General features: G+C 33.8%; 1 protein-coding gene across 3 annotated transcripts in view; it reads left to right on the plus strand.

The window, feature by feature from the left end:
* The window catches only part of LOC135845942 (adenomatous polyposis coli protein-like), a 28,663-nt gene extending 8,995 nt beyond the window's left edge, over window positions 1-19,668 (plus strand). For 2 of the 3 annotated variants that reach the window (XM_065364833.1, XM_065364836.1), the window contains 10 exons: window positions 2,018-2,155; window positions 2,605-2,700; window positions 6,760-6,940; window positions 7,291-7,796; window positions 7,876-8,058; window positions 8,191-8,339; window positions 13,449-15,529; window positions 15,975-16,182; window positions 18,284-18,612; window positions 18,702-19,668. In XM_065364833.1, the coding sequence (XP_065220905.1) occupies window positions 2,018-2,155; window positions 2,605-2,700; window positions 6,760-6,940; window positions 7,291-7,796; window positions 7,876-8,058; window positions 8,191-8,339; window positions 13,449-15,529; window positions 15,975-16,182; window positions 18,284-18,612; window positions 18,702-19,138 (4,308 nt within the window). In that variant the 3' untranslated portion in view covers window positions 19,139-19,668. The remainder of the gene's footprint in view (window positions 1-2,017; window positions 2,156-2,604; window positions 2,701-6,759; window positions 6,941-7,290; window positions 7,797-7,875; window positions 8,059-8,190; window positions 8,340-13,448; window positions 15,530-15,974; window positions 16,183-18,283; window positions 18,613-18,701) is intronic. The other variant, XM_065364835.1, reaches the window with a different exon arrangement.
* Window positions 19,669-20,204: the final 536 nt, after the last annotated feature.

The following is a 20,204-nucleotide window of genomic DNA, read 5'->3' on the forward strand; positions in this document are numbered from 1 at the left end:
GTTTCAAAAAATTCAATTTATTTGGTACAAAATTTGACCCATTTAAAGATGTTGCGAAATATTCCAAAATTGTCTAAAAAATCCAAAAGTGGCAACACCTCTACATTGATTTGAAATTTTGAGGATCCGAAATAAAATTGGTAATTAGGAGGGGCAAAGTTTCCAAAAATCGATCTTGTTTTTCTCATTTTGTGTCAATTTTAGCATGATTATGATTCTCGTGAGCATTTTTCAACCTCTGATGGGATTTTTCAAATATTGCATTTTTTTTTTTGGGGTGTTTATAATTACAAGATTATTACACCCGTAGAGGGGGAGGGGTTAGATTTGGTTTGTGAGGTTAATGTTTTTTATTAGGGAGATGAATTTTTGTATTTCACAGGGTTCGTCAGGGATAAAATTGATTAATTTGTTTGAAAAATGAAATCTGAATTTTTTATTTGAAAAAATTTGTTTTGAACCCAAATGATTCAGTTTTGGACAAAAGAGCACTACTCTAATTACCTTCGATTTTGAACTTAGAAAATACAAAAGTGGATTAAAATAGCCCTTTTAATAAATTTTGTATCCAAGGAATATCATTTTTTGTGAACTGTAATTCCGAATCAATATTTTCACATTTCAGGATAATTTCTGAGAGCTCCAGAGTCTTGTCGCTGGTCCTTCTTCTTTCTTCATTTTTGTTCAAGTTGTCTCAAATTTTTCGTTGAAAACGAATTGAATCGATTTTATCGAACTCGTATTTCCTCGTTCAGTGTTTATTTTCGTTGCCAGATCGCCCGAACTCGTGTCACGAATCCGATTCCAGCCAGTGCGATACAATATCATCGTTTTAATGGGTTGAGAAGTAGTAAAGTTTTACCATAAAAAATCAAGTGCGAATTTGCACGCACCTACAGTCAAATCTAACGTGCAATATTGTTTTAAGCATAAGAGTATATTAAACGCCATTTCGTGACGTGGGTTCTGTTTGTGCATTATAAACTGAAAATCTATACGATTGAATCGAACGTTCAATAGGCTGCGGTTGAAATAAAACCGTTATTAATGGTTTAAATCGAGCAATTGCGCTATTAACAGGGAAGTAAGAATGTTTTTTTTTTTAGGAATACGAGTGAATAGAGAGAATGGTCGGTTAATTGGTGATATTATCGGTGTACCATAACCGAGCTAATAACATTAGCTCATTGCTTCGATTATTTGTTGAAAATAAACCTCTAATGAAAGGTGTCGCAGAAACCTATGCTCGAGAATCCGTTGACGCGAAAATACTTTCCAATTTGTTTAAAATCTTCGCTTAGCTGATTTCAGAAAATTTCTTTTCGAATTAGAAATATTTCGAGTACTTTTCACTATTCTCTTAGACCGAATAGTTCTCAAATAACGTCTAAAAAATGATCTTACGACTTGAAAACGTGTATTTAAACTTTGCTCGACTAAGGCTTCCTTATCAATAACCTTTTTACCAAACGTAGTATTGGTAGTTTCGAAGGTAGCTATTTTTTTTCTATAAATATTTCGAATATTTTTCATTCATACGAATAAAAAAACTACTCTATGCGAATAGTTACGTTTAGAGGTTGCTTCAAATAATTGCCAAGAATGCGTTCAAGTTGATATAATTTTTCAACGTGAGAATATCTCGCGGCTTATTTAATTCAAATGAGTTGTACGAAGTGTGTTGCCGGTTTAGTAGAGGCGTTTTCTTTTTTTCTTTTTTTTTCTCTGCCTGGCTGTACGGTACGCAAAATTATATACGAGATGTGCCTGTACCTGTATAATTTATCGAAAATTTACTCGTGTGTTTATAGAGGTGGAAAAATGACGAATGGAAATGACTTTCGTTATGACGTTTGAATTCCTTTTTTGATATAATAACCCGATGCACGATGTAAACATACAGATGTATTACCTTGAAGTTGTCTCTGTACATAAACATAACGTCGTGAAGTACTCACCATGCTATTTTTTTTTCGACGTATATGGTCGTTAATGAGCTGCGTTTTGTGTGTTACAGAATTCATTCAACGATACTGAAGGTACGCCTTGTGATATTAAGAGTAATCTATTGATAGCCAGATTACTGGGACAGCATACGAAGGAAGAACGATCTTCCGAAATGAAAGAACAAGAAGAAAAAACCATGTCGATGGAGGTAGGCTGGTTGCTATTCAATTTTTTCAATTTTTTTCAAAGGTTCCTTCGGTGCTTTTATGCCTGAGAAGAAGTTACTGATGAAAATTCAATGGTAGTAGGTACAGAATATTGCTCTTGGGTGCTCTTCGGTTGGACTTTGGAATATATTGAAAAAATGTTCATTCGAACTTATGGAAAAGTGTAAATAAAGAATTCCTATGGGTTTTGTATTTTTTCTGTCAATTTTCTGCTGATAAAACTTGAAAATTTCGTAATAGGCAATTGTAATAAGATCCTGATTTTCAGAAACTTGATTATTAAAAATTAATAAAATATACCCATCTGCTATCCTTTGGCACTTACTTCGTATTACGAACAATTTGAAATTTTATCCTCGTACTCTTCTGGGCCATAAAAGCTCCTCAAGAAAGAACAACGTATATTAATTTATAAGGAGTCATTTTACAGTTCTCGTTGCCGACAGCAGCGGATATTGATAAAAAACCAAATTTAGAGTTTAGTATGTGGCATAGCGTTGGACCTATTAAAGCCAACGATACGAAGGTAAAAGTAATACCCCTTCGATTAGATTTGAACAGTGTGTTGCAAAGCTTTATATAGGTAGAGCGTAGACATCACGTAGATTATTGTAGGGTGTGCACTGTGCTTTAATAGGATTGTTTTATGCCCCTGAGTTATATAATAAAATTGGTACTGTACGATACCAACCGGTGACCAAATATAAATTAGATAAATTAAACATAAATTTTAACCGCCATATGGGTTCTTATCACGTAGTTTAGTGGCGAGCTTACAATATGCAGGTGCAATACATCTCTCTCATTTAAGGTACTGTAGCTTTCTCACGTGCTTATTACATCGATGACTCTGGTGGAATGGAAATCACCCATCGAGCGATGCAATCGTGACGTCGGAAATGGTTTCGAAAAAAGAACTTCACCTCATCGTTTTATAAAATTAATACCTTACACTCGTGAAAGCATTTTGCAAAATTGCGTACATAAACACGTGTCTTAAATGACCCTCGAATGGTTATTATCGAAGTATTTAATCAATGCTTGCGTTTGATGGAGTAGATAGGTATTCATTGAAAGATGACGAAAAAGGTGATGTGAGTGACGGCTATATGCTCATGCAAGTGCTCGGTAATGAATGATTGATGGTAACCTAATGTTAGTCGTTTTACATTTAAATACCTTTCGTTTGTATTTTTGCTAAAATTTAGCTCAAACTGCAATAATGATGAAGGTTTTAAAGTAGGGGAAAAGGAATTTGAGGTATTTGTATGATTTTGTTGCAATTTTTTTTTGGATTTTGTAAAAAAAAAGGTACATATTTGGTATTAGTCAAAGATGATTCTGGTCAGCTTGGCACTATCCTCCCCCCTCCCCCTCCTCAGTTGACTTAATTGATGTTCTATTTTTGATAAAATTGAATTCAGCAGCTGAAAAATGCATCAAAATGACGACATTTTGAGATGAAAATGTTTTTGGAATAAGGTCAAGGGTCGTACTAGAAATAAAGTTCAAAAAAAAGAACAGAAATAACTACTGTTGAATACTTTGAAATCTGATATTTTTTTGGTTTTGTTTTTAAGAACCCTAGAAAATATTGAGTGTTTTTCACAGTCTTATCATGAAGAAAGGGGAAAATTGAAACATTGAAAGATAGGTTCAAAAAACAACCAAACAACTCGTATGTTTTTTTGTTTCAATTTTTATTACCTGCTACATTTTATGGGAAAAATTATGTCATTAATTTTCAATTTCGTCACTTACTTTGTTATTCAGTTATCGAAGATTTCTAGGTTCAAGTTGTATAATTTTCGTTCAAAAAAATTTTCAAAATTTGAAGAAAAATTTCATCTAGTTTTTTGAACAGCGAGAAAATTTAGTTGACGACAGAATTATCATACCCAAAATTTTTAACCTCTTTCCTCACATAGTAGATATTTCAGAATTTTGAACTCCCTGTTGCATTTAGTTTTCGCAACTGCGATTGCCGATTGTTGTTTATTTCAACTTCAATTTTTCTCACTCATTTTATGCAAATGTTACGTATTAAATAACTGGAAAAATTGAAAAAATTGAGACGAAAACACTGACAAATTGAAAAAATAATTCCATCTGGGGAAATAAAAATATTTTTGTATCAGTTTTTTCTTCAAAAAATTCGTTGTTTGCTTTTGTTTTTTAAAATACACGAATCAAAATTTTTTTTCGTTCGTTTTTTGTTAGATCAATTTTCAATTGTGATTTTGTAAAAATTGAGTAAAAAATGTACAAACAATTCTAGAAAATTTTGAATTAATGTATCCTGTGTCCAGAGAAAGATAGAGGAAGACGAGTTACAAGAAGTATAATGAGGACATTCTCAATAATTTATCGCAAAAAAATGAAAAGTTCAACTTCAACAAAAATATCGTCAAATTCATTCGTCGTTCCTTTAGAATTTTTGAATTTGAAACGTTCCCAAAAATTCATAAATTATAAAATTCGAATCGTCATTAGGACTGAAATGTCAAAAATGGGATGTAAATTCAAAGTTGAGCTGTTTGATTAAACCAATTAACCAAACTTTGATATCCTTTGTAAGCCAAGTTAAAATTTTCAAAAATTGCCAAAATTGAAAAAAATGAAATTCAATTATTAAAATGTTGCATCGTGGTGGTGTTTTATGTTTTATTATAACCCCATTTATTTTAAAAAATTGTTGTGAAAAAAAATTACTGGTAAATTCCAAATTGAGAAGTGCACAGTAGGTAACTTAACAAGATTATTGAAATAAAAAATCAAAATAAATTTCTCTTTTCAGATGCTAAATAATTTCTTCTCTGAGATATTTTCTCAGCATTGGTTGACCATACAGATTCAAAAGTGAGAAAGTGATAGAGAAAAAGTGATCTCGATGAGCTTGTCATGTTAAATTCCCCCCCCCCCCCCCCCATTCCCGTTAATTTATTGAACAGTTTGGTATGTTTTATTTTCAAAAATGCAGAAAAAATTTGAAAAAAATCAAAAATTTTCCCACGCAGTATTTTTTTGAAGTTTTTCATATGCATTCTGAACTGAAAAATTTGGAATTTTGAAAATATTTTTCAACTGGTGTGCCATTTTTTTATCGTGTTTTGAAAAATTCAGAAAATTTTCCCGCTTTAATTCAATTTTTCGTTCTAATTGGAGGTGAAAGATAAATAAAAATCAATTATTACTTTTTTAAAATGCTAAATAATTTCTCCTCTGAGACATTTTTTCAAAAATTTTCAACGATACAGATTTAAATATGAGAAAGCAATGGAGAAAAATTGATCTTGATGAGCTTGTCATGTTGAAATCGCTGATTTATCCCTCCTCACATTCCCTTTCAATTTATTCAACAGTTTGGTGTATTTTTTTTTTCTTTCAAAAAATTGAAGAAAATTTGAAAAAAATTCCAAATTTTCGCATTTAGTATTTTTTTGAAGTTTATAAAATGCATTCTGAACTGAAAAATTTGGCGAATAATTTTTTTTTGGAAGGGGTTCCTTTAGTCTGCATAGAGTACGGAAATGCTAGATTCGCCCTTCGTAAGTCAGATCAGAAAAAGGAAGGAAAATGTTTGACGATTTGAGGGGGGGGGAGAGGGTAATTTCAATTTTAGAAATTGAATTTCATCGATTTTTTTCTTCGAAATTAAATTTTGAAAATATTTTTCAACTCGTGTGCTATTTTTTCATCGTGTTTTGTAAAAATTCAAAAAATTTTCCCTCTCAACTTCAATTTTTCGTTCCCATTTGAAATCGGGTTTTTCGAAGGTGAAAAAGAAAGGATGATGGACTTTTCCTCTTGTGTCTCCTGCTCCATCCAGGTCGAGAAGAAATGGAAAATTCATTTCAGTTTTTCTCAAGTTTATTCCTAATGTCTTTGGATTCAATTTTGTTGCCGTTAAAAAAGACGCAGAACGTTTTCTAGCCAACAATGATTTCATATTTACCATATTGTTTGGATTTCACTTTTTTAAAATTTGAAAAAAAAATTTAATAGGCCAAGTTATGGAAATTTCCTTCCCTCGATTTCTTAAAATTCATTTTCGTGTTTTGGGAAATTTTAGGAAAAAAATATTGGTATTTTTTCCTCCAATTTTTTTCTAATATTGTTTTCTCGAAACATAATTCCTTATCTTACCAAGTTTTACTTAAAACAATAAAACAATTTCTTAGTGAAAACATTCATTTTTTGATACGTTTTTTCCATTCATACCTATCGTTATTCGAAATAGGAGGAAGGATTTTAAAATTTGGTTTCAACGCTTTATTGCTAATTAGTATATTTTGAGAAATACATTTACACGAGTTATGGCAAAAATCTCACTTTGTTTCAAAAACATTAGGCTCCTTCCCCGAATTCTTCATTATACCTACTGCTTATCTAATCTGTTAGTAAGTGGTATCATCATTCAAAACCACCGAATGCTCATCTATGCATGATACGATACATTTACGATGCCAAGACTTTATACTACACATGCTGCTATTAGCTTCTATATCGCTTCATGCTTCGATTAATTTATAAGTACTTGAAACAGAAAACAACGCGTTAATATCTGAAAAAATATGCCTTACAGCTGATCGATTCGGTGGAAGAGTCGGTGCATCGTACGCATAGCGAACAATACCTGGCGGCCAGAGTACAAATGGTGTACGACTTGCTGTCTACTTTAAATCCGAACGATAAAGAAGAAATGTCCAAAACATTCCTGGCAATGAGCAGTTCTCCGGAGAAATGCATTCTTCTCAGGCAATCTGGTATGTATGTGTACCTGTCTCGTACCCACAGCTACTACCTGGTACTTGGTACCTCTACCTACACCTAGCTTAACCACACGGGAAGGTTATGAGTTGATATTTTAATTCAACTGTACTGTGTACGATCTCGTAACCGAGCGAAATAGAGTATTTTCTAGTAATTTACCGTTATACCTATTCGTATTATCACCAAATCATCTCCTATAGACTAAGTATAGTATAGTATATGGAGCTATTGTTAATCTGCATGAAGTCCTTGACCTTATACCTTGTATTCATAAAATAGCCTTGTCAACGCCGTCATTTTTGACGACGATACGATTAACGATATCGAATTTATTTTCTTTCAGGCTGTCTGCCGATACTTCTACAATTAATACACGGCGAAGAATCGACAAAAACCGTACGCAAACAAGCCCTAAAATCGTTACAATGCATCGTACAGCATAATTCGGACGATAAACAAGGACGTCGCGAAAACCGAGTCTTCAAGTATATCGAAGAAATCTTGGATTACTGTGAAAAACACAATGATATTGCGGATGAGAACTCGATTCCGACTCCGGCTGTGTCGTCTTTGATGAAACTTTCATTCGATGAAGAATACAGACACGCTATGTGTCAATTAGGGGCTCTACGTACTTTAGCTAAACTCGTACAGACTGATCACGAATCCAGACTCGGGGATGTGAATAATCTCAGCCAAGATAGTATCACTTTAAGAAGATACGCTGGGATGGCTCTGACCAATCTCACCTTCGGCGATATTACTAATAAAGCTTTACTATGCTCCCTGAAACCATTCATGGTAGCTTTGGTTGCTCAACTTAATTCTCCTAATGAAGATTTGTGTCAGGTAAAGTTCTAGAGTTTAGATGAAAAGGGCGTGATTTTCAAGTCAGGGTGTAATTTGTGATTTTTTTTTCGGGGTATAGGTCACCGCCGGTGTATTGAGAAATCTGTCTTGGAGAGCTGATCCTAAAATTAAGGATATTTTAAGAGAAGTGGGTACGGTTACATCGCTCATGAAAACCGCTCTTCGTATGACGAAGGAATCTACTTTGAAAGCTGTGTTGTCCGCGCTGTGGAATTTGTCCGCTCATAATCATTTGAATAAGGTGAGTTGATTTATTATATTATTATAATGGTTTTGTAAAGTTATATTGCTGCTCAAATGCTCTGTTTTGGCAATCTTCGATTTATTGGGGAGATTATTAAATATATTAAAATTGTGTGATTTCGTCTTACAGATGGATATTTGCAAAGTTGACGGTGCTATCGAATATTTAGTCAAAATGTTGAATTATCAAGCCCCCTCGGGCACGTTAGTGATTGTTGAAAGCGTCGGAGGTATTCTTCGTAATATTTCCAGTATCATCGCTCTTCGAGATGACTATAGGTGAGCATCGACGAATCGTTATATGGCTAAAGATAATTTTAAAAGGTCATTAATTCATGTTTAATTGGATTTTTCGAGGCAAGTGCTTTAAATTGTTTCATTGTGCTGGAAACAAAAATTGAAATTTATATGTTGTTGAAGATGATCTACCTAGTTCCAGTTGGGACAAATTCGTTTGTGGCGTTTAAAAAAGAATATAATATGTATTGGCCATTCAAAATCTGTAAAATTAAAATTTTCAAAAACTCAAAATTGTACGTACTTGGTGAAAGCTCTAGTTTTCATGATGAGCCCATGACTTGAAAAAATTATTGTTTGAAAATTTGAACAAAAAACGGTGAATTTTTTTTATTATTCTTTTTACTGCAAGCTATTTTTTAAAATGAGATTTTAACACCCCTGAGACGAATATCTATTTATTTTTTCGATCGAATCCCTTTACCACTCCTTCCACCTCCCTTATAAGGTTTCTATTTAAAATAAATATATTTAATATTTTTTGCTGTCAAAATTTTACAAAAAAAAAAAAAATTTGAAAAGTTTTTTTTCTTGAATTATCTTTTTAGCTGGCTTGTGGTATTTTTTTTATTTTGCAATTTTACCATAATTGTGTTTCTTCGCTTTTTAATAGGTATTCTGAAATTGATGTTCTAATGATTTTGGTTTTCACTCGGTTTTCTAAAAATCATCCTTACCTTTCGAAATCATAAATTATGCCATATTTCTGAAATTATTTTGTAGGGTTGTTGAACAAGTTTGAGGAATATATTCGACTCTCCCTTTTATTGAAATAATTGGTAATCTTTCATTTCATCGATTTTCAGTCTTGTTGAAGGGGTCAGTTGCAGAAAAATTTCACTGTTGTGATATTTAAAATTAAAATTCTTCAAAAAGTTGTCTTATCGTACTTAAATAGCTGGAAAATCAGCAAAAATGTTTTTCAAAAATTCATGAAAATTGCTAAACTTATTATTGAGAATTTCAGAGGATGACGACAGAATTTTTTTTTTTTTTTTGGTTGAAGGTAAACTTGAATCAAATACATTTTACTTATTGTTAAAAAAAAATCGAAATACTAAAAACATTTGCCGAATTGACCCAAATATCATTAAAAATTGTATAAAAACCCAGAAACCATTTTCATATTTGAGTAAAATATTGCAACAGTGTTTTAAAAATGCGGAAAAATGTATCAAAATGGCAAAAAAAAGGTTATTGAAAAAGTTTGAAAAAAAAATAATAAAAATTGTTTGAAATAATAATTATGTGAAAATTTTTTTGAAATGGCTGAAATATAATATTTGAAAAGGATGTAAAAATTTATTAAATGTTTTTTAAATCCATTAAAAATCTGAAAAAAACTTTTTATAATGAAGAACAAATTTATTAAAAGAACGAAAATGTTTTAAAATTGAGGAATTGTTCAAAATAGAAGGAAAATTTGTTAAATTTTGTCGCAAAGTGTTAGAAGACGTCTAATAACCTGAAAACAGTTGAAAATAATCTGAAAATTCATAAATTAATGTGTAAGTATATTTTTAAAATTGAGTAAAATTTTGCTGAAACTATTTCAAATGAAAGAAAAATTCGTTAAAATGGCAAAAAATTATCGAAAACATTGTAATATTTAGTTTGGAAAAATAATGTCAAAATTGAGAAAAATAATATTCAAATTGATTGAAATGTAAAAAGAAAGTTCAAATACTTAATGTTATAAAATTAAATTTCTTAAAAAAAAATTATCAAAATTTGATGAAACGAAACACCAAGCTGGATTTTAGCAAAATGATTAAAAATCTGAAAGAATCGTTGTAAATGGTATCAAAGTTGTTTTCTTTCAAAAGAATAAAAAATGACCAAATTATTTGAAATGAGGAGCGATATTCCAAAACGCACTTAAGACCATTTTTTTCGAATTGCGTTTTTTGGCGCCTTCTGGTGGATAATGTATGGACTCTCATACCTACACTTCTAATCTACCCAAATACAGCGCGAATCCCATCTAAAAAGCCAATTTTTAAAAAAATTGAAAAATGAAAGTCCCGCCAAAACGGCCTTTATCCAGTGATTGTTGGAAATGTGTTTTAATTAAAGAGCAGGGCTATTCCACGTCAATTGGACCAAGAAGTGGTAGGAGGTTCGTCGATTTTTTTGAAATTTTTCCTGTGGAAAGACCTTCCGAAGGGATGACCAATGGTGCAAATCGCATCCCTCTAGCCCATTTTTAAAGGTAGCCAGTTTCAGTGATCCTCAAATATCATCCATTTCAACAGTGGATTACTCAATATAACCGCGATACCTATCGAAATGGAACTTTTTCTCATAGTTAGGGTTTCGAAAGGCTTTTTGGTGATATCTTAAAAATCAGTGTTGCCCAGGCATCGTAGCCAAATTTTTCTAAAAAAAGTGACTTTAGTGACTTTTATCAGTGAAAAAAGTGACCAAAAAAGTGACCATTTTTTTTAAATTCCAGCGTTCAGGAGAGCAAAAAATCGAAAAACAAAAGCAAAAAAACTTTCAATATCTCACCTAAAAATTATTACTTTATTCTCCCGCCTGGCCCCACCGGAAAATCCGTTTAAAAACAAAAATGTAAGAACGAGGAGTTAATTTTTTTATTTTTAAAATTTTAGAATTCGAATGATGTTTTTTTGAAGGAAGTTGATTTTGAAAATGAAAAAAGATAGGCCTAATCAAGGGCGAAAGCTCTTGAAAATTTGTATTTTGAGAGGCAAAAAAACATGTTTTTTTGTAAGAAGTTTATTTTTTGGCTTTACAACTTGATTTTTAAAAAAAATTCTCTTTATTTTGAAAAAGAAAAGAAAACAAACCCGAGCGAAGCGAGGGCAAAAGCTTTCGAAAATTGATGTTTCGAAAAGTAAAAATTTGTGTTCTTAAAATTCTGAAATTGTTTAATAAAGAAAATTGTCATAAAATCCTTTGAAAATGAGTAAAAAAACGATAATTTGGATGAAAATTTTGTTTAAAAAACGAAAAAAAACAACAAAAAAGTGACTTTTTTTGGAAGAAAAGTGACCAATAGTGATTTTTTGATGAAAAAAGTTACCAAAAGTTACATTTCGTGATAAAAGTGACTTAAGTCACTATAAAAGTGACCGGCTACGATGCCTGGTGTTGCCACTTTATATTGTACAAAAAATTAGCTCAAAAAGTTTCAAAACATAGTTTTCATATCGTTCGGACTCTCAAAAATTCTGAAAAAAATATATTATGCACAACTTTTTATGCTGAACAACATAATATTAAAAAAGTGGCATGGTAACATGTTGCAAAGTCGATTTTAAAAAATTCAAAGTTTGCAAAAAAACGCGATTTTTTTATTCAAAACATGAAAAAAAGTTTTTATAGGTGAAGTTGACCCATTTGACCCCTATTTTTACGTACCTATCTGTCGGAAAAGTTGAAAAACCCCTTTCACCCGATGAAATGAAAAACAACTTTAAAAAAAATAATCTCGACGAACAGTTGAGAAATAGCTATTAAAACATTAATCACTTTACATTTTGAAAAAAATTTTCCAAAACGGCCTTTGTCAACATAGGTCACTTTCATGAACGCTCAGAGGCACTAATCAACATATCGCGTAAAAATGTTTAAAGCATAGCACCAGGGAAGTGTTTGGGTAGGTAACAGAACAATCACCAATGCCAAATGTAACGTAACCTCTTACGTACCACGTTTTTTCCTTCTCCTGTAAAATTTCAAAAAGTGGACTAAGGGCGTTTTGGAATATCGCTCCTCAAATGCAAGAAAAGATCTTCAAATTATTGGCAAACTACATTTTTTTGATGTTGTGAGTATTCATTTTTTTAAAGGGGGGGGGGGGGTTGAAAGTTCAAACCAAGTTAATCTTAAACTTCTTTTATAATTCAGTCCTCGCTATTTACTCGGCTGTATTTGTTTTTTTCGATTTTTCAACTCGACATTATATCGTACTTTATATCCGGTTTTTTTCTTGTAAACAGTGATTATTTGTGGTAGATATAATTTCTCAATTTACAAATTACCAGGGTGGGGGCGAGGGGGGTGTTAGACCATGCAATTTTTCCGACAAATAATCGTTATCAGAATTGAAAATCATATTTCAGTGTCTTGAACATATTGACGCCCAAAATACTCGTAGCATCAAACATTTTAAAAAGCGGCGGCGTCTGGCGTTGTTAAAAAAAATTTAAAAATTTGAAATAATTTGTGTGTAAATTCTGAAGTTTGCAAGTTAATTTTTCTATTTTTAAAATTGTTTGAAAATGTGAACAATATGATGTTCCTTAACTGGCCTGAGCAAAGCGTACGCGAAGGCGTTTGAAAATTTAATTTAATGATTCAAAAAGTAATGGAATATCGTTTTTTGATGTGAAAAATTGATTTTTTTATTCCTAACAGTTTTCAAGTTGATCAATGATTTCCAATGATTTCTGAAAATTCCAATTTTGAAAAAAAAAGCAAATTTATTTGGAGCGAAATGAGAGCAAAAGCTTTCTAAAATAATCATCATTTTTAAAGGCTGAAACAAATGTTTTCAAAGTGCGGAGCTCGCGATCCTGTCTTGTCTTATTCTCACTCCTTCCTAAACAATAGACTTTTCCCCACGAATTTCATCATCTTAGGTACCTGCATACTCACTGACCCGTCGCGTCTGCCTTCTCTCTTTCCTGTGCATTGTTCTACCCTGGTTTCAACTTCTCTCCCTAACGAAACGCAAAGAACTGCTACCTTGTGTAGATTTTATGATGTTAGGTCAAGTCTGAAGTCAGTCAGTAAATAAACATACAAACGAAAATATCTCGTTTCCTTTTCTTCTGCTAATGGTGGTGACACGAAGCCAAGGTGTTTCAAAAGCATAGTGTTTGTGGACAGATCAACGGTGCTGTTTTCAAAATTAAAATCCTCGACTCGTAAACTCGTAAATCTAAAAGTTTTTCTTTGATTTTTCTGTTTTAATGCCCACAATAGGCACTACACCTCAGACTTGATTTTATATTTTTTTACATTTTTTAAAAACAAATTTTTCTTATCACTCTCGACGTGTTTTAAAATATTACTTTACAATTTAATTAACGATTACCGATTGAATTTCCATGTTCGCAGGGTGATATTGCGTAATTACAACTGCTTGCGCGTGCTGTTGCATCAGCTGAAATCTCCGAGCTTGACTATCGTTAGCAACGCTTGCGGCACATTATGGAATTTGACAGCTCGTTGCGCCGAAGATCAAATCACACTATGCGAATTGGGCGCCGTTCCTATGCTTCGATCTCTGATACACTCCAAGCATAAAATGATCTCGGTAGCGAGCACAGCAGCTCTGAAAAACTTACTCGCGTGTCGAGCCGACGCGAACATAATGAACGATTCGAATCGCGGAAACGCCACGTTAATGATGCGAAAACGACGCGCTCTCGAGCAAGAGATCGACGCCAAGTTAAACGAGCAATCGGAAAATTTGGGTCAGTTGGAGGTGTCCGAGATGAGTTACGATTCGATGACTCCGCCGCCGATGACGACAACAACATCTTCGTTTGTCGCCTCCGGCGAACGTTCTGCTAATTATAATAGTAAAAGTGGAACGGTGACGCCGACGACGATGAAAAACAACATCACAGGCGAATCATCGGAACCGATGATAAAAAGCGGTAACTCGGTACGCTTCAATTTATCTTTATCGTTCGATGAAAGTGACAAAATCAAGGAGAACGGTAGTCTTACGCGAGTTAGTAAAAGTCCGGTAGGCGCGAATAAAGGTATATTAGTCAAATCGGAAGAAAATCGCGGTAAGAAGGAGAGCTTCAGTTATTCCGACGACGACGACAACAACGGGCACGCGTCGAAAACCAACGGATTCCGTAAAGTCGAAGAGCCTTACAATGTAGACGACTCTTTCGGAGATTACGCCGAAACGGATTTGGATCAGCCGACCGATTACAGTTTAAGATTCCGCGAGCAAGGCAACGATCTGCGTAAAAACGAGATGCTGGTTACAGGTAGCGTTGCCCATAATGAATCGAAAACTTACGAAGATGATAAGAAAATGGTGGCTGAGAATGCACTCGAAACGCCTCTAATGTTTTCTAGAAGTAGTTCTTTAGATTCGGTTAGTAGTTGCGGGGGCGAGCACGCCGATGATCGTAGTTCGGTGGTGAGTGAAGTTAGTCGCGTTGTTAGTGGTGTCGTTAGTCCGAGCGAATTACCCGATTCGCCCACCCAAACGGTACCCTCCAGTCCGTACCCGGTGGCTAAAAATAATCAGTTTTTCAGCCCCGAAGACGAATGCAAACCTAAGGTAAAGTCAGCTCTACCTTACAGCGTGTTCGAAGACTCGGTAACCGTATTCAAGGATGAAAATACACCGATACAGTTCTCGGTAGCGACCAGTTTGAGTTCGTTGACCTTCGACGACGAACCTCAACTGGTCAACGAATTAGCTCCAGTCAACGAAGAAGCCACCGAATCTAAACCGAACGCGTGTTTCGTCAAAAGCACCTCTTCCAGTTCGAACACCAGTACCGGTAATACCAACACACTTCTTAATAAAGACAGCGGACCGGCCACCTTTGACGTCAAAGAAGATACTCTAGATGTCGAATTAACCGTCGAAGAGCAACAGGCAATGCTGAAAGCTTGTATCGATAGCGGTAAACCATCGTCTCAGACATCTATTCCTCAAACAACGAAAAGCTTCGTGATCTCAACCGAAGACGAACACGACACCGCTCGTTCCATCATTCCACTTCTGCCAGACTCGACCATTAACTTTTGCACCGAAGATACACCTATTTCCATTAGTCACGCAGCTTCCAATTCGGATCTATCTTTGTTGTGCCCTTCCGAAGACAGCTTCCTGCAAAACAGCATTTTACCTCTATCGTCGTGTAATGATCAAGACGACGTCGAATTGTCTTCCGAAGATCAAGAAAAATTATTGAATTTCTGTATCGCCAAAGGTCTCCAGTCGCTTAGTCACGACTCCAACGACACGTTCCACGAAAGGAAAAGTTCCCAGAGTTCTACGTTATCTGAAATCACCGAAGATCTACTCGCCGAAGATCAAACGCTTATCAAAGACTGTACACCGGAGAGTGCCAATTTAGTCGCCATCTCAACCACCGAGAGCGAATTTTCCTTCGCTAATGAGATGGTTAATAAAGAGTTATCCGAGGAGGAAGAGAAAAGTAATTGGATTTTTTTTACGAGCTTCGATTTTTTTATTATTTGAACAGAAGTCCCGCTGTAAATTTTTATTTAGCTTCTTCGATCGTTTTTTTATTTCTTCTAAATGTGTGAAAGTTTTGTAATCAGCGATGCGATTACGTTCGTTTTCATTTATCCTAAAAATGTGACCTCGAAGGTATGAAAATATTGCTTTATTTGGGGTCAATCACCGTAGACGAAAAAGTAGAATTGAAGACATTTGATGACAATTATTTATTAGTCGCTTCTTTTGGGCTTATTATTATTATTTTCAGTAGATGGGTTTTGAAAAATTAGAAAACCATTTTATTTCGTTGCGTAGTAGTTAATAATAATTTTAGAATTCACGAAGCTTCGAGTAGCATTGTAGTTCTGTCAAGTTTACTATTGATTACGATTATTAATATGGTAAAATTTCAATTTCAGATTTGCTGAACCAATGCATTGCCCTGGGAATGCGAAGTATGAAAGAATCGAGCGATTTAGAAAACATCGGACCACCATCGTTCCTCGATCAAGCAAACCTAGACAGTAGTTTGACCAACGTTGAAGAAATCATCGATTACCCACCTACCAAGAATCAAAAAGTTACTAAGACGACGCCAAAACAAAAACGCCATGAAATTAAAAATAGGTACGTATGCGAGAATATCGATCAAATCGATAATTTTCATTTCTCTGGACTATTTTTTTTTTAATTTCGTATAAAAATTAAGGTGATCGACCTTATTTAAAATTGTTCTTTTTTCATTAAATCTTTTTTGCTCTGGCTTTCTGAAGCATGTTGGAGCATTCCACCTCAATTCGACCAACGTTTTTGAGTCATGTTCTTCGATTTCGCTCAATCTTGTTTTACAATGTCTACCCACCCAATAAGTAAGAAACCCGCAATCAGTCTGGTCCCAGGCCCCTCAGGGGGTCGGTGGGGGGGGGAGCTTAAATTATTTTCACATTGTCTCTCGAGGTACTCGACTTCAGCAGCGCATACCTCCAAAGCTATGATACTTTGATCAAAACTGATTTCACAATTCGAAAGGGCATTGCATTTTGAACTTTTAAGCATTTTGACATTTTCAAAAGTTGAAAGTTGAACTTTCCAATTAAAAGTTTAAATTTCAAAATGGCGCTGTAAGTGGGAGCTACCGTTTAAAATTCTGAAAAAATGTCCATAGATGTACCTTTTAATGGTTTTTCGAAATATTTAAATTTTGAGATGGGATCTTTCAATGGAGCCGGAGCACCCCCTAACCCCAAATTTGGGCAAAACTTTCAAAAAAAATCTGGGGCATGTGATATATCGAATTGTATGTTTTTGGTGACGCTGAACACGAATATGACGTCAGATTTTTGATTGGAACCCATCCACGGCCCCCAGCACCTCCCCAAATGGGGTAAAAGTGCAAAAAAGTGTTTTGTTCGTGCGACACATGAAATAGTATGTTTTTGGTGACGCTGAACACAAATATGACGTCAGATTTTTGATTGGGCTCGATCCACGGCCCCTAGCACCTCCCCAAAGGGGGTAAAAGTCAAACAAATTCTTTTCATTGTGAAATAATATGTTTTCGATAACACTGGACAGGAATATATAGCCTTAGTTTTTTTTTTTTTTTTAAATTAAACCTCATCCATGGAGCTTCAGGTTCTCCTTTGTGACTGTTACACTGAAAAAAGAAGTAAAAACTTGAAAAATTTGAGCAAAATCGGAAGACATGACTTTCAAAATCGCATTTTTTTGGTCGAATTGAGGAATTACCACGTTGGTTTTTATGAAGAAAAATCCCTGGAAACTTAAAGCTCCAAACTAAAAATTATTTCAAACCGAAAGCCTCTCAAAGTTTGAAAAAAAATTTTAATGTAGTGAAAAAAATGTTATTGGAAGTTTCCAATTTCGGCGACAAAAATTTTTCTTAATAAATATCATGTTCACGATAAGCCTATTTCGTCTCTTCAAGCAACATTACAGTTCCCTATTGTTAACCCTCCCCCTATTCTCCAAGTTTGTTGAAGTAAAAAAAATTGAATGAATCATAAAGCCAGCATTTTTTTTAAAAATATGTACCTCGTTTGTGCGCCAGAAACTCAAATTCAAAATCTCTTTCAACAATTCTCTTTTCTAACCCCCCCCCCCCGAATTATAAAAGGTAGAATAAAAACCGAAACTTTTCAATTTTTACCCCCCCCCCCCTTCGTCCTGAAACCTACAGCGAGGTCAATATTATTGGGGTAGGGGGTGTTTTTTTTTTTTTTTTTTTTTTTTGAAAATGAAGTCAACTAATTATAACAATTATAACAGAAAGAATAGAAAATTTTGACAGATTTTTTTTCAAAATTTCTTTCATTTAAAAAAAAAATTATTTTTATTAGGGTTATACAAGGGAACTCATATACTATCTTGAGTAGGGGGACAAGGAAAATTTTTTCTTAAAAATTGAGACATTTGCAACAGTTTAAGAACTAAAAAGTTTTGAAAATTTTATTTTTTTGGAATTTTTTTTCAACTTGTGAGAGCTCTGCACCGGAAAGGTCATCTGAAGGAATTCTGAAGCAAGAATTGATTTTCTTTAAACTATTTTCAATTTTTTGTATTTGGAGAGGGGAGGAGAGGAAAGGGCGAGAGGCTCATTTTTTGCAGAAATTGCCAAATAGTCTCGTTGCTTGCTAATAACGTAAGACTTAAAATTGAATTTATATGAAATAGTTCAATACAATATCGTTCACTTTTTTTTTTACAGATATAACACTTATACGGTCAAACTATCGCCAACCAAGTCGCCACCGAGAACAATAACCGAAAATGGCAAGAAAAATGCTGCAATTAAAGAACGTAGATCATCGGAAAAGGATAGATTCAAAACTAGAACACTAACCAAGGGTGATTTCGAAGAAATCTCTAGAAATCACGATTCCAAACCACCTAAATCACCTCAGAGCGAAGATGCCTGTAATACGAGTTCAGACGCTGAATGTAACGTTGAACATGGCAAAGCTAAAATAGCCAAACCGGTCACAAGGGTTAAAAGTGGAATTCCAATTGTCAAAAGTAAATTGCCCACGTCAAAAAGTCAGTATAAAAATATCTCCTCTTACTTGTCGTAATTTAAATCAAACACAACATTCCTAATATGTTGTTTTTTTGTTTCTCATTTACAGGTACGAGCAATATAAAATCAGCTGGATCTACTTCGCCAGAATTTCCGGGTAATTTACAACGCCAAAACACATTTACCAAAGATGAGCCGTCGGGTATACCAGTGAGGAAAAACTCATTCAAAAACAGCTCCAAAGCAAACGTCCCTGCAGATAGTTCGCAATTCAAGAGTGGAATTCCGTCCAGAATCAAAGAGCCATCGCCAAAAGGCAGCAGAATAAACGGATCGAGTGATAGATCACCGGAAATGTCGAAAAATCGTTGGTCCGTTAGTGAAAATAATTTAAATTTGTCGTCCAACGTGAAAGCGATCAGTAGCACGAGTTTGAACTCTTCTAGTAATTATTCAGCTACCAAAGTCAGCCCATCAGCGTCGCATTCCGCTTTACCCGTGAGGAGAGAATCTGCTGGCAGAAGCACTTTTGGTTATAAGAAATAATATTCCTCGGAATGGTGCTATCGATCTAGAATTCGCGTCTTCATAATACATACGAGAGTGCACATATCATTGTTAATGAGATACTAAGATTTACGTTGAAAATTGTTGTACTACTTTCATCTTCATTTTTTTTTCACCTCTTTCTGTGTAAATGGTTCCTTTATAATAAGAATATACTTGCTTTAAATTTAACATAGCTTTTTTTGGAAAATATGTACTTGGAATTCCGAAATTCATTTTATTTACATTTGCATGCATTTAATTATCCACTTTTGCCCCTTTTGTTACAATTTTTCTTCCGGATTTATACGTTAATGTTAGGATTTTATGCTTCCTGCCATTTTTTTTCTCTTTACGCAGTATTTTTTTTAGATGCTTGTACTTTTAAAAATTATTATTTTATTTTGAATTCTGTAGAAGCAAGTTACCCTTTTTTTTCTTTTCTTCTTTTTCTTTTTTTTTATCATCATTGTTTTAATATGTTTTTTTGAAATACGAAATAAATTGTACGCATTGTGTTATTTAATTATTATGGTGTTGTTGTGTATGAAAAAGAACCCATTGCAGTGAAAAATTAAGTGAAAATATCGCATGAGTAAGTACTCGTATCGAATAAAGCGTAAATACGCAGGCGTCATTTACATAGATGGGCTTTAAAAAATTCATATCCATCCATAGCATAAAAGAGTGAGTTCACGAAAAAGTAAGAGACAACTGACAAGCGAATTTCAAAGTCATGACGCCCAGTTGTTGTAGAATTATTCAAAAGTGACTTTGTGACCCATAAAAATGGTTTAAAATTCAAATGTGTAGGTATTTCTATAGAAAAAAAATGTTGAGCATTTTAAAAGAATTTTTAGCTGAAAATTGGGCCATGATTTTTGGAATTTTTGTAAGAAATGTCACACAATAGGTACATCAAAATAGGTTAAAATTTTGACAAAAAAATCAAAAAATATGATAACTTTTTTTGAGCACTTCTGAAAAATTTGGAGTCCAAAATTGAGTCAATTTTCGATACGGCTCATCGAAATGGGTCACATAAAATGAGAAAATCTAACATGGA

The sequence above is a fragment of the Planococcus citri genome, chromosome 4 (genome assembly GCF_950023065.1).
Source record: "Planococcus citri chromosome 4, ihPlaCitr1.1, whole genome shotgun sequence".
Classification (NCBI taxonomy): domain Eukaryota; kingdom Metazoa; phylum Arthropoda; class Insecta; order Hemiptera; family Pseudococcidae; genus Planococcus; species Planococcus citri.